The 11,581-nt window shown below is 39.1% G+C and overlaps 1 protein-coding gene across 1 annotated transcript in view; it reads left to right on the top strand.

The window, feature by feature from the left end:
• Positions 1 to 1,158: 1,158 nt before the first annotated feature.
• LOC126868007 (polypeptide N-acetylgalactosaminyltransferase 2) overlaps positions 1,159 to 11,581 on the top strand; it is a 200,212-nt gene continuing 189,789 nt past the window's right edge. Inside the window, exon 1 of the mRNA XM_050623127.1 lies at positions 1,159 to 1,483. Within this exon, the coding sequence (XP_050479084.1) occupies positions 1,394 to 1,483 (90 nt within the window). The 5' untranslated portion in view covers positions 1,159 to 1,393. The remainder of the gene's footprint in view (positions 1,484 to 11,581) is intronic.

The following is an 11,581-nucleotide window of genomic DNA, read 5'->3' as shown; positions in this document are numbered from 1 at the left end:
ATGGAAATCAAACATCGACCATGCAACATAATTTTCGATCACGTGCCAATCTTCTAGTTTAATTTTCCATTTCTTTGACATACATGAAAAGAGAAGGAAGCTGTGGGCACAGTGATTTCGATGATCGGTGAGTAGGCTGCTTTTGGCTTCCATCAATGTGTTTAAAATTTGGATTAGATTTTAATTTGGATCTGTAAAAATACGTTTTCGCGATTTAAGCAAGACGATCCGAAAATATACAAAAATAAGCTTTGATAACGCAGTTGCTCAAGGACCGTATTGCGTATTTCCTCACATTTACATGATTCACGATGAAATTAAAATAACCAAAGCATGCACAGAAAAGTTTTCAGAATAAACGAAGGAATTATAGTTGAAGGTCTAGAAAAGACCTTTATGCTAACTTGCTCTTCCCGCGATACGACCGTCAAATTATTCTTTCATTATGCGATACGATTTGCGTATACACTCGCATATAAATATTCCAGCATTTATTATAAAATAGTTTTATCTACATATTGTATGTGATTATATGTAAAACATTAATACATGTAACGAGACATAACTGTCATGATTATAGTGATAAAATTTAAAACTAATCCGGAAATGTATATGGAAATTACAAAATATTTATTACATATATATATATTTATAAAAAATTAGTGTACGGCATGATTACTCATAAGTTTTAAATATGTTTCCATTGAATATTAAGACTTATTAATATAATAGATAATTTACTGCTTAAACATTTTTGTGATCTCCACATATATATATATATATATATATATATATCTCCTCCAATGAATATCTTAATTTTTACGTATATTTTCAGATTAGTTTCATACTTTATTAATATAATCATGTAGCAGTGCTCTATAATATTGCTCAAGGTATTTCCTATACTACACATAATATGTTCGTGAAAGATATCTATAAATATTGGAATACTTTCGTGAATCAGTATATACGAAAAGATCCGTAAGCAGTTGCATCGCGTTGCATAGAGAGGTCAGCATGAAACCGATGTAAGAATTAGGCGGGCCATACTGTGAGATTCGAAATTTCGCGCTAAGGAGGCCAGTGGGCGTCATAGCCTACAAACTGCGCTTGAGGCGCCGCCTGGCGTGGGGATTGGGAAGCTTCGGCACGTTCGCAGTGACCGCATAGCCGCCGTTCTCGTCGAAGCCGGACAGTATGGCTTCGGCTGCCGGTTCGTTCGCGTTAGTGGTGTTTGTCCACGGTGTTGCGGTGCGTACTCGGCGGCGGGTGTGCGTGGTCCGTTTTTTCCGAACGAAACACCGCGCGTGAAACGTGGACATACGAGGTGGTACGAGATCACCGACCGTAGACGAGGACGAGGGGCGAGATTGAACACGATACACGACCAGAGATGCGGCGAAATGTGAAAATTGTGTTGCTGCTGTCATGCGCGTGGATGTTCGCCTTTGTTTATTACTACCACACGTCGCGAGATAGCAAGGTATGTCAATGAATTGTCTTTTGTCATGAGCGTAATTCCGGTTGCGTGATCTTGGCCGCCATGTGCGCGACGTTCGACGATCGGAGCGCAGCCCCACGCGAAAGCCACGCTCCCCTTTCATTGTAAGCACACGCTGCTCGAATTTCTGTGATTTACGATGTATCAAAGAAAGAAGTCGTGACATTACTCGAGGGAGGCTCTGTTATTTACAAACATCGAATATCAGAAATTCGCATAGGTCACAGCCTAACAATGTTTATGTTTATGTTTATGTCTATGTATATTATTATTTATGTTTAAACGCTGCAGTTTTGTAATAGTATGTAATATGTTCAGTTTGTATACTATTATATTTATTATAGTATTTATGCATGTTAAGCCCAAAGTTATATTAAGATTCGTATCATTTGGTAGTACTTTGATATGACTACATAAAATTAATGTTATGAAAAAGTAATGTGGATACTGATAAACGCTTCATTGAAAAACAGTAATATATACAAATACTTTTTGTAGTCACTGTATATAGTATATTTATGAGATGTTGAACTCTGTTTCATAATATCTTTTTATTTTCGCGCGGTGGATCGCGATGTTTTAATAATGGAATCGGAAGCGATTCTGCGACGACGAAAATACGATCCTCCGTCCAAATGCTTTGTCGTCGTGTTCGTCGAGCCGTGAAACGTGGAACGTTGAATGTAGAAGATGTGAGCATTCGTAACGTTGTCTCAATTTTCTTCGTGATATAATACGAAAGTTATCTTTCGTGGTGTCATTTGAATCGATCTTGCATTTGAATCTGGAACGATTATCATGTGACCCGTTTATGTGTCATGCGGAGGTTGGGAATTAGAGTTCTCGGGGAATGTAACGAGAAGTATGGCAAATGGTTAATACGCGGCAAATAACGACGGCGTTCGCAGCCGAATTCTGCCGCTTGTTACGCCTTTATTAGTAACATACAATCGTTCGTACGGCTTTAGAAACAATACCAATGGTCTGTTCTGGGATCTTGCCGATTCGAACATACGCCGTTATGTTTTGCAATTTAACATTCACATTCGCAAATTTTGTGTGTGATTATGAATGTAATCAACATACAAAATAAATATATACACATGTTTACGTTTCATGACATACTTTATTTGATATTGTATGCATATATGTATTTAGTATATACAGAATGTTCCGTAAATTGTACTATTTTACAATTGTACTATTGTAAAATTGTACTCTAGCTTGTTTCTTCTTTCTTTCTATTCATATTTATAGTTCTAAGTATGATTAACGTTGGATTTTGTTACCTACCAATTCTTAATATTCCAATTTCTTAATAGTAGGAGCTGTTCAGCGTATCAATATCCCAGTTGATTACACGCGTACTTGATACATTTTTAAAATTGACTTCTTAAAAACGGAGCCTTATTTAAAAAACTTTTTATTCTTTATTTTCGATTAATTTTTTCGTACAGCGATGTTACAGCGTAATAGTTATGACCATAGTAATTAATTTATGTATATTACATATTATTATGAATTTCTATTGTTAACAAGATCTCTCAAACTCGTAATAGGATAATATCAAAGAAACTCAACGTGATATTAATTACAAATGACAGAAAGTTTAGTATCCTTTGATCCTGAAACTCCTGTAATTTCTCTTTTAGGGACGAAAATTAACTTCTGTCTACTGCACTTTAAATTGCTTTCCTACATCAAGGCATATTCATCATTCGAAAACCACGATTTTCCACGATTTTGTAACTCGCTCCCAGCCTGTTCTTATTACTCCTTCTCGTAAACACGTTAATTAGAGGCAATGCAGCGAGTAACCCGTGCGAGTCGCGGAAAAGAGAGTGAAAGTGATTCTCGATGTTATTCAGCCGCTCTGGTAACAGATATTTATCTTACGCGTTGAATAAATCGCGAAGCCTTGCTTCACGAGCCGACGATTTCCGCGAACCATTAGGTGCGATACTTGAAAAGAAACGTGGCAAATTATAGCTCGTGCATTGCTATAGAAAGAATTTTATACGTCACGTCAAACAACGTGGCAAATTTGTTTCTTCCGTGCATTTTAAAAGCGTGTTAGCACTATAAAACCTTAATACTGTTTAAATTTATTTTGCATTTCAAATTTGGCGCATAATAAATTTCTGTTTCAAATTTTCCCTTCGTAATTACAAATTCTTAATTTCCACATTAATAGAACGAAGTTTGCTGGAAAATTTCCTGCATATTCCTGTATTTTAAACCTTTGTATTTTCATAGAAAAGCTTTTAAATACGTATGTTTGTATATCATACGTACACACATAGATCTTCGAGAACGCAATTCAACGAGACGGTATCGGAAAATTTGCATTAGCTCTTGTAAAGACCGTTTACCCTGCATGCATTAGTGCAACTCCAGGCTTGAAAGATTGACTGATGTGTTTACGGCCTCGTGAATGGACCCAGCGAGCGTGGCACGTGCACGCGTCCCCGGTAGTAGTGTATTCAACTTGCAAGCAACTGGTGAATAAAGCACAGAAACCTTGCGCGAACTTATTTTTGACTCCCGTAACGCCACGTATGTCTGTCATGGTGTTTAAAAGTTAATCATTTGAATCGTAATAACGAAAGAAAATGGAAGATAAGTTAGTAGAAATGTAATTTTTACATTTTATAGCTGTTTTAATTATAGCTCCGGATAGATTGGAAGCTGATGCAAATTCATTTTTACGAACAAATTTGAATGAAAATTTTGATCGACTCGAATATTTCGTAATAGGATGCGTTTGGTACATGAAAAATTTTGGAATTTGTTGTGCCTGAGTTATTTGCGTGCAATATCTCGTGAAATTAACGCGGATGTTCACCGAATTTTTCCGTGATTCGTGCTTCAACGACCTTTGCTTTAACCATTTAGGAAAGATCGACAGCGAGGAACGCCGAAGTATTATTTGATCTTTTATTTCAAACTACTTATTCCTCGGTTATTTTGTACTCTTTCATTTTTATTATCGAAACAAAATGAAAGGAAGGAGGTCAATAATCATAATCATATTTTTGAGTGCAATATTAAAACGGTCTCGTGTATCGACGAACGGCATTTCATATACCGCAACATTTTCTGATTTATAGTCCTGTAATTTTCTGGTTTCGTTCGACCTGGAATGCGGTGCGTTGCGACTGCACCGTAGATGTATTAACGTTCTTTCTTCTGATAAAATATCGCCACGTTATTAAACTATCGTCCATATAAATCCAAATTCATCTACATCTGTGTCGTGAGATTTCCGATTATTTTTTCAATAAACGCTATTTGTTTTTTTCCTCTTGATCGAAATTCAGGTCATGCAATTTCACGGAAGAAAAAGGTAAAAAAGAAAGGAAAGTACAATTGCGTCGGAGGAATGCATAAAAAATTAACTCTCCTCCACTCTCGAGTATCGTATCGACTCTTCGTTTCCTCTTTCTACGTAATTTCACTTTTCAACCTTCTCGTATCCATTCGTCGTGTCGCGTTGTCATCTCGATCCAGATTTCGAACGATCGAAAAATCTACCGTTAGCAATGAGAAACGAACGTAATGGACGATCCGTTACGCGTTGGGCAGCAAAGTGAAAGCGATCCCGACAGTTTCGGAGAAGTTCCAAATTATGGTGACCGTTATCGAGACGGTTTTTTGATTCACCAGTCACGAACAATTCGTCGAACGTTGTTTGTTTCTGAAACAACGACTGTCGTTAGCGGAAACATGTAACGCAAGATAATTTTCTCATCCTTCGACAGATAGCTTTTTCATTTTAACGAGTCGTTATCGTTAGGACAAATGACTCGGCTTTCGTTTCCAGGAATATCTATAGGAAGTAATTAACCATTGATAGGGTAAAACATTCCTTAAAACGGCGAGAGATGATCATTCGTTCGAATAAAATTTTAAACGACCGGCTATTCCAGTATCCTTGTTTCAAAGTAAGATTCTTATTATTATTCGAAATAATGTAACGGATTCAATGGTTCGATAAAATGTGAGCGATCCGGTCGCAGCGATATTACTATTAAAATTGGAACGTGAAATTCGTATTTGAATTCGTAGCCAATGCGAGCTCGTTTTGATTTGACGTTGGAATTATTAGTTGCGTGAATTATAGAGCTTTAATCGACACACTGTTAATCGTAGTAATCGAAATAATTGAATTTTTCTATTAGAAACGACATTAAGTCCGGTTGTTGTAAAATCGTTAAAATCTGATCGGTCTCCATTGACGATGTGTAAGCGATTAACGAAATCGCGGTTGATCCACTTTTACGACGAGGCTGAAAAGGCTGCCGCGTGACTGCGTTTTTTTTTTCCCCGGGCGTGGAAAACTACGTCGTCGATCCGGATCCATGCGAAGAACGATTCCTACCGTTCGACCACGATTTTCTATCGTCGGCAGCGCAGCGTTAATCGCTGACGCTCTAATGGAGCGGACTAATCGCGCGATCCTGCAGGAAACGATTCGGCCATTAAACTCGAAAGCCACGATAGAAACGTTTCCGCGCGTCTCTGTCTAGTTACGATGATTGCATCATCGAGCATTCGGGACACAAGCCTCGTAGATCCGCGAAAACCATTTTCCTTTCTCCGTTACCTTTCAAAAATCTCCATTCCATTCTTTTGTCTTCGTCTTTAATTCCATAAAGAACGATTCGGCCATTAAACTCGACAATCACCAAATTTCAATATTCACGATCTTTCGTCTAATTTATTCATCGATTACGATAAACCATTGAATTATAATTACGCTACGTAGCGAGCTGTGAAGTTGTTAAAAAGAAGTCACCGATATTCGGACAAATACCCGAAGGAACGGCGACATGGCAAAACTCTTTACGAGATATCGACGTTACGCGTCGAACGTCTCGTAAAACAACCGATTCTTTGATGGTGCACGTGGCATCGACGGCTGGTTAAAATTTCTGAATAGTTTCCTTTTGACAAAATCATCGATAAAAATTAGAATAAAATGAAAAACGACGCGTAGAAGGCGGTAGAGAACGTAACGCGTGCGAAGTACGTGTTGTTAGCAAATGGTCCGACTATGTGATGTTTATTCCCTTTGGCGTAAATCGTGTGGAATTTTCTCCGAAACTTTGCAACGAAATCGTGTCTCACAGTATGTATTTCGTATGTATTTTCTTGAATATATTTTCCTTGTACGATACGCATTAACGTTAGATCCTTTTTATCGAGATTGAAATCCATATCAGCCGTTTTATGTAAGATTTATAAAGTTAAGTACGTTTATGATTCATCGAAATTTGATCGTTTCTAAAAGGTCTTTTGCAGCGTTTATTAACGTTTTAATAGATGGACAATAGGAAGACGGAGACTAGAGAGTTATGCAGATATAAAAGCGCATGAAAAAGGTTGAATAATGGACGCGGTTGTCCCGTTCCGTTGGCCGTGTATCGTTTTTATCGGCCCGTTCTGGACTTTAATTTCCGTCCATCGATTCCATCTAACCCGTGTTATCGGACGATTGTAAGTATTTCTTTTTAAAGAATACCCTTTATTGGACGCAAAAGCGAGCAATTGGCTTTCAATATTATCTATCCAACGAGAATGCAATATGCGGAAAGCGGATTTTTCAAAGGAAACTTTCGGTCTTAAAATCTTTCACTCGTTCTAGGATCAGGAGTAATAAAAATCTTTTTTAAAAAAAAACCTTGTACTTTCGATCGAATGCAATACGGGCTATACTCCTTCGAAACTTCGAAACTCCAATGCTTCTACGTTGCTTTCTATTTAAAAACTCTCAGCATCCTTTCCACTCGTTTTAAAAATACACTTCTCCCTTCAGAAAAGTCGCGCTTACATCCGCTATTCTAATTTAGCCACTCGTCTAGACGCGTTTTTAAAACTTCTGCTAGACTTGCTCTATATTTATCGATAACAGAGTATTGCGAAGGGTAATAGGGTCGGGTGAAACAAATACAGCAGTATAAAACATAGGATTTAAAGTAACAGAACGAATGAGATACGCGTCACACATACAAGATATCCCAGGATTTAACAGATTCTGTCAGTTTACTCTATGGGTATAAACAAGCAAAAAACGTTATACAAATATAAGTCATTTAAAGCTTAATTTAAAAAAATATAGTAAAGGAGTTGAAGCGCGCGGGGAACAGTAATGGATTTGTGGTTAAGCAGCCTGTATATCTGTGCCAACTAAAAATGAAAAAGGGAATTAAAATAGCTGTTTCGTGTCTAAAAGCCTTCTCCTTATGTAACATAATAGAAAAGAAGGAAATATAACAGGTACAAAATTTTGCCAACACTTTCCATGGATCGTACTCCACTTTCTTTACCAAATGTTCCAAATATCGCATTGTAGCTTGGTTTCGTCTATGTAATATCCATTTGCGAGCTATATACATTACCTCGAAATTTCGAAAAGCAATTTGCTGATTCGTCGCACACACGTTAACACGCGTGCTCACCTGGCGCTTGCTGCTCGCTAGCACGCATTTCGCCGTTGTTCATTAATCGGTGAAGCCATTAGAAAGCAACGCAAATTCATCAGCATGCCTGTGCGCACACAGTTTAGCGCGCTCTGCCTGTAGGTGTCGAATTACATCAAAGGGAGCGTATATGCATGCACTCAGAATCTGGAAAATAGGGTTGATCGTTGGAAGACCAGTTCTACATTTTGGTGACCCTGTTCTACCGTGATCGGTCGCCCACGCACCCGTGTGGCTGTGGCGTGCGTGTATAGTCATAGAATGTACGTCGTCGAATATGTCAGCTATTCATGTTCCATGAAACGACGTTCATGTCTGTTTTATGTGGCAAAAAAAGAAAAAAGAAGAGAAAAAAAGCGAAGAGAAACAAGGAAAATAAACCACGTTTCCGATCGTGTCTATTAATTAGCTGGTTCGTAGATCTTAGAGAAGCTTTTCATAGAGCAGAAGATAATGATTGGTTTCTTTGTTTGGTACGCGTCTCGTTTCTGTTTTTTAGTTGCCGGTCCGCTCTATTTATGAATTCGAGTAACAATGGGATTTGTGAAAGAGCGCCGAGTTTCGATTCAATTTCTAGAAGCTGAAAGTTGCACGGTAAAATCAGAGTTTCGAACATTTCACTTCGCTGGAAATTCGTTTCGCTCGATCCGCGTATAAATCCGTTTCGCCTAAAAGCGGCCGGTGCAAACACGATACAGTTTCGAAGATGCGATGCAATTAAACGCAATAGGGTTCGCCAGGCGTGTGCATGAGTCGTGTTAAATAACCGGAACGCAGCGCGCATAATTGGTTACGTGTAATTGCCACTGAACGCGTTTGTCTACGGCGCAACCGTAGCCGGTCTCTGTATTATTTGTAACCGATGCGACAGAGCCCGTTTAAATTCGCTTTCTGCGCGGATTGTTACCATCCGTTCGCTACGAAACGAGCGGTCGCTGTAAATCCGGCATCGATTTGCCTTGTGAATTTTCTAATGACCAGTTTGTCACTAGATTGGATCGCTACCGAAAACACCTGTCGATTTATCGATAGTTGTTCGCACCACGCGGATAGATTTTGTTCTGCTAAAGAAAACGTTAAGAAAGAGAATATTAATTTCGTCGCGCTTGTCAATAACGTAGCTTATTAATGACAAAGCCGCCTCTAACATTACCAATGATAGTTTGCTCGAACGCCGTTTCAGTATCGATTAGTTACTCCTCCAGTTTGTCACTATTTGGGGGGAAACTTGGAGCTTCCGAGTATATGAACGGTCTCGTCCCTTTCAAACCGTTAATAGTCTTCCGGCTGCATTAGCCCCCGTGAAAAGCTAAGTTTCGATAAACAGTTAATCGGTTTATTTGCCAGCTTGTCTCGGTCTTGGCAAACACGTTCAAAATTAATCTCGATCGCGCTCTGGGCTGGTACTTATGTACTTGGTCGACCGTTCCGTGTAAATATTTAATCGACGACTATGGTCTCGATCAGGGTCCCCCGGCCAGGAGGAAACCAAGACGGTTATCCTCGACGTCACGCGAATTTGCATATGCATGTAGCGCGCAGCCTCTTGCTTTTACTTAGCGTTCCTTCTATCACTCCTCGACTTGCCCTTTCGTTCAGCGCCGCGTCTCGCGCGATACGCGAATACTTTTTGCCCTGGCGAGAATATTCGGTCAGTATCCAACTATTTGTTCCACACGATCGTCCGCGTTCCAAGTTTCAACAGCGAATTTTTATCTGCCAAGGAAATTTGCTGACGATTGACAAACTACATTCGACGCATAGTGGGTTATTTTCGTGGGTTTTACTGGTGCGCAGGACGCAATTTACACGATAACAATCCTAAAAGCAGCAGAATCTTTCCGGAGACGGAATAATATAGCGAGCCGGGTTGCAATCGCGACGCGAATTGTTGGAATTACAATGCGGTTACGAGACTGTAATGTCGCACGTCAACTCATCTCCTCGTCGTCGCAAATGAACCATGAGCCGCTTTTTCACCTCTCCACGCCCGTACACGTTTTTACGCGCTTTAATTTCCGCGTGCTCGCAAGTACATCTACTGCCGGGAGAATGCTCCCGGAGATATGTACGACCGCGAGATGAAGCGTAATGTGTCTAGGATGAATGCTTTTTATCTCCGACAACGATCATCTTTGAACTCTAAAATAGTTGAAACACGACGTTAAACAGATGTCACATACCGCGTCGTTGGAATATTCACGTATTTTATTGATGGTATTTAATCTACTTATAAGAACAAGAAAATTTACAAAGCGTTGTTGAATATTATTCAACTTACAAGGACATTTAACATGGAAAATTTATACGCCTATAAAACTTTTATATATCATATGACATACGTAATATATTCGTAAAAAGTTTCTGCGACTATTCGAATATTTTCATACGCCTGTTTATTTAAAACAGTGACTCGTACGAGAAATTAGAACGACTGAAAAAAATAATTTCATTCATGTTCCAGCAAAACTTTCTCCGAGTCCAATTTTCTCCTACATTCGCGATAAACGCGCATAATTCTCTAAAGCTGAACGAATTCCTGTTTCCATTTCACCTTCCTTAAACATCCGTTCCGGTGTGTTTCGTTTCGCTTTATGCAAAACGTTCAGACACGGCGCGCTGACTTCCCAAGGATAACTGTGATTAATATCTTGACCTGGCTTGGTAATAAGTAATAGCTGGCCTGTAGACGCGTGTGCATACATCGCACGTGTGTTTACACGAAGCTGTGCATTTCTGCCTGAACAATGTCGGACTAACGCGCTACGGCCGACACGTATACGCGTACCCAGCCGAGACACGAGCCTGATGAAATTGCTCGCGTTCGTTCATCGGGAATCGCCGCGCCGTCGAAATAGGATTTTCCGCGTAGAATCTGCCGGCACGCGGCCGATTTTAACATGCTCCGGCTCAGAGATCACGCGTCAGTTCATTGGCGACCCCTCTCAATATCTGAAACGAATGGCTGATTAGTTTTCCCGGTAATTAGAAATTCTGCGTTGATTTGTTGGAGCTTTGGTCTTTGTCTTGTTCTTTCACAAAGATGTACGTAGACCTCTTAAATTTGAAGCGATACAACAACTTTACTGTTCGTAGCTATTTTCGAAAGTCTTATATTTTCGAATTTATCGGATTATTTCCCTTTTTAACTATTTCATGCTACTTATACAGATGATAGAAAATTGAAAATCCCACGTCTTGTTGTTTCCTTTGTCTTCTTTAATTGCATCATACTTGTAGCTCCCTTACGCAATTTTAAACAAGTATTATTAGTGAAGTTGTACTTTCTTGCATCTATAATAGTTGCCTTTATGATAGTTCCTAAATTACTAATAATCTGATTATTCTATTCGACGAAAATTGAAAGAGGAGTCTTATATAGCCTCTCGTAACTTGTCAATTCGCTAATATTATTATGTAGTTGGTAAATTATTATCCCCTGATATCATCGAGCACTCTGTATTTCATTTATTTCTCCGCGAGATTTTATTCATAATTTCATAGTTACAAAACGTGCAAAGTGCGCCATGACTCGCGCCGGCAAACGATAAACCGCGATATAAAGCCGCGCAAGCGGAAATTTTGGCGATTCGTTCGA

This window comes from Bombus huntii, chromosome 7 (genome assembly GCF_024542735.1).
Source record: "Bombus huntii isolate Logan2020A chromosome 7, iyBomHunt1.1, whole genome shotgun sequence".
Classification (NCBI taxonomy): domain Eukaryota; kingdom Metazoa; phylum Arthropoda; class Insecta; order Hymenoptera; family Apidae; genus Bombus; species Bombus huntii.
This window is presented reverse-complemented; position numbering and strand designations above follow the sequence as displayed.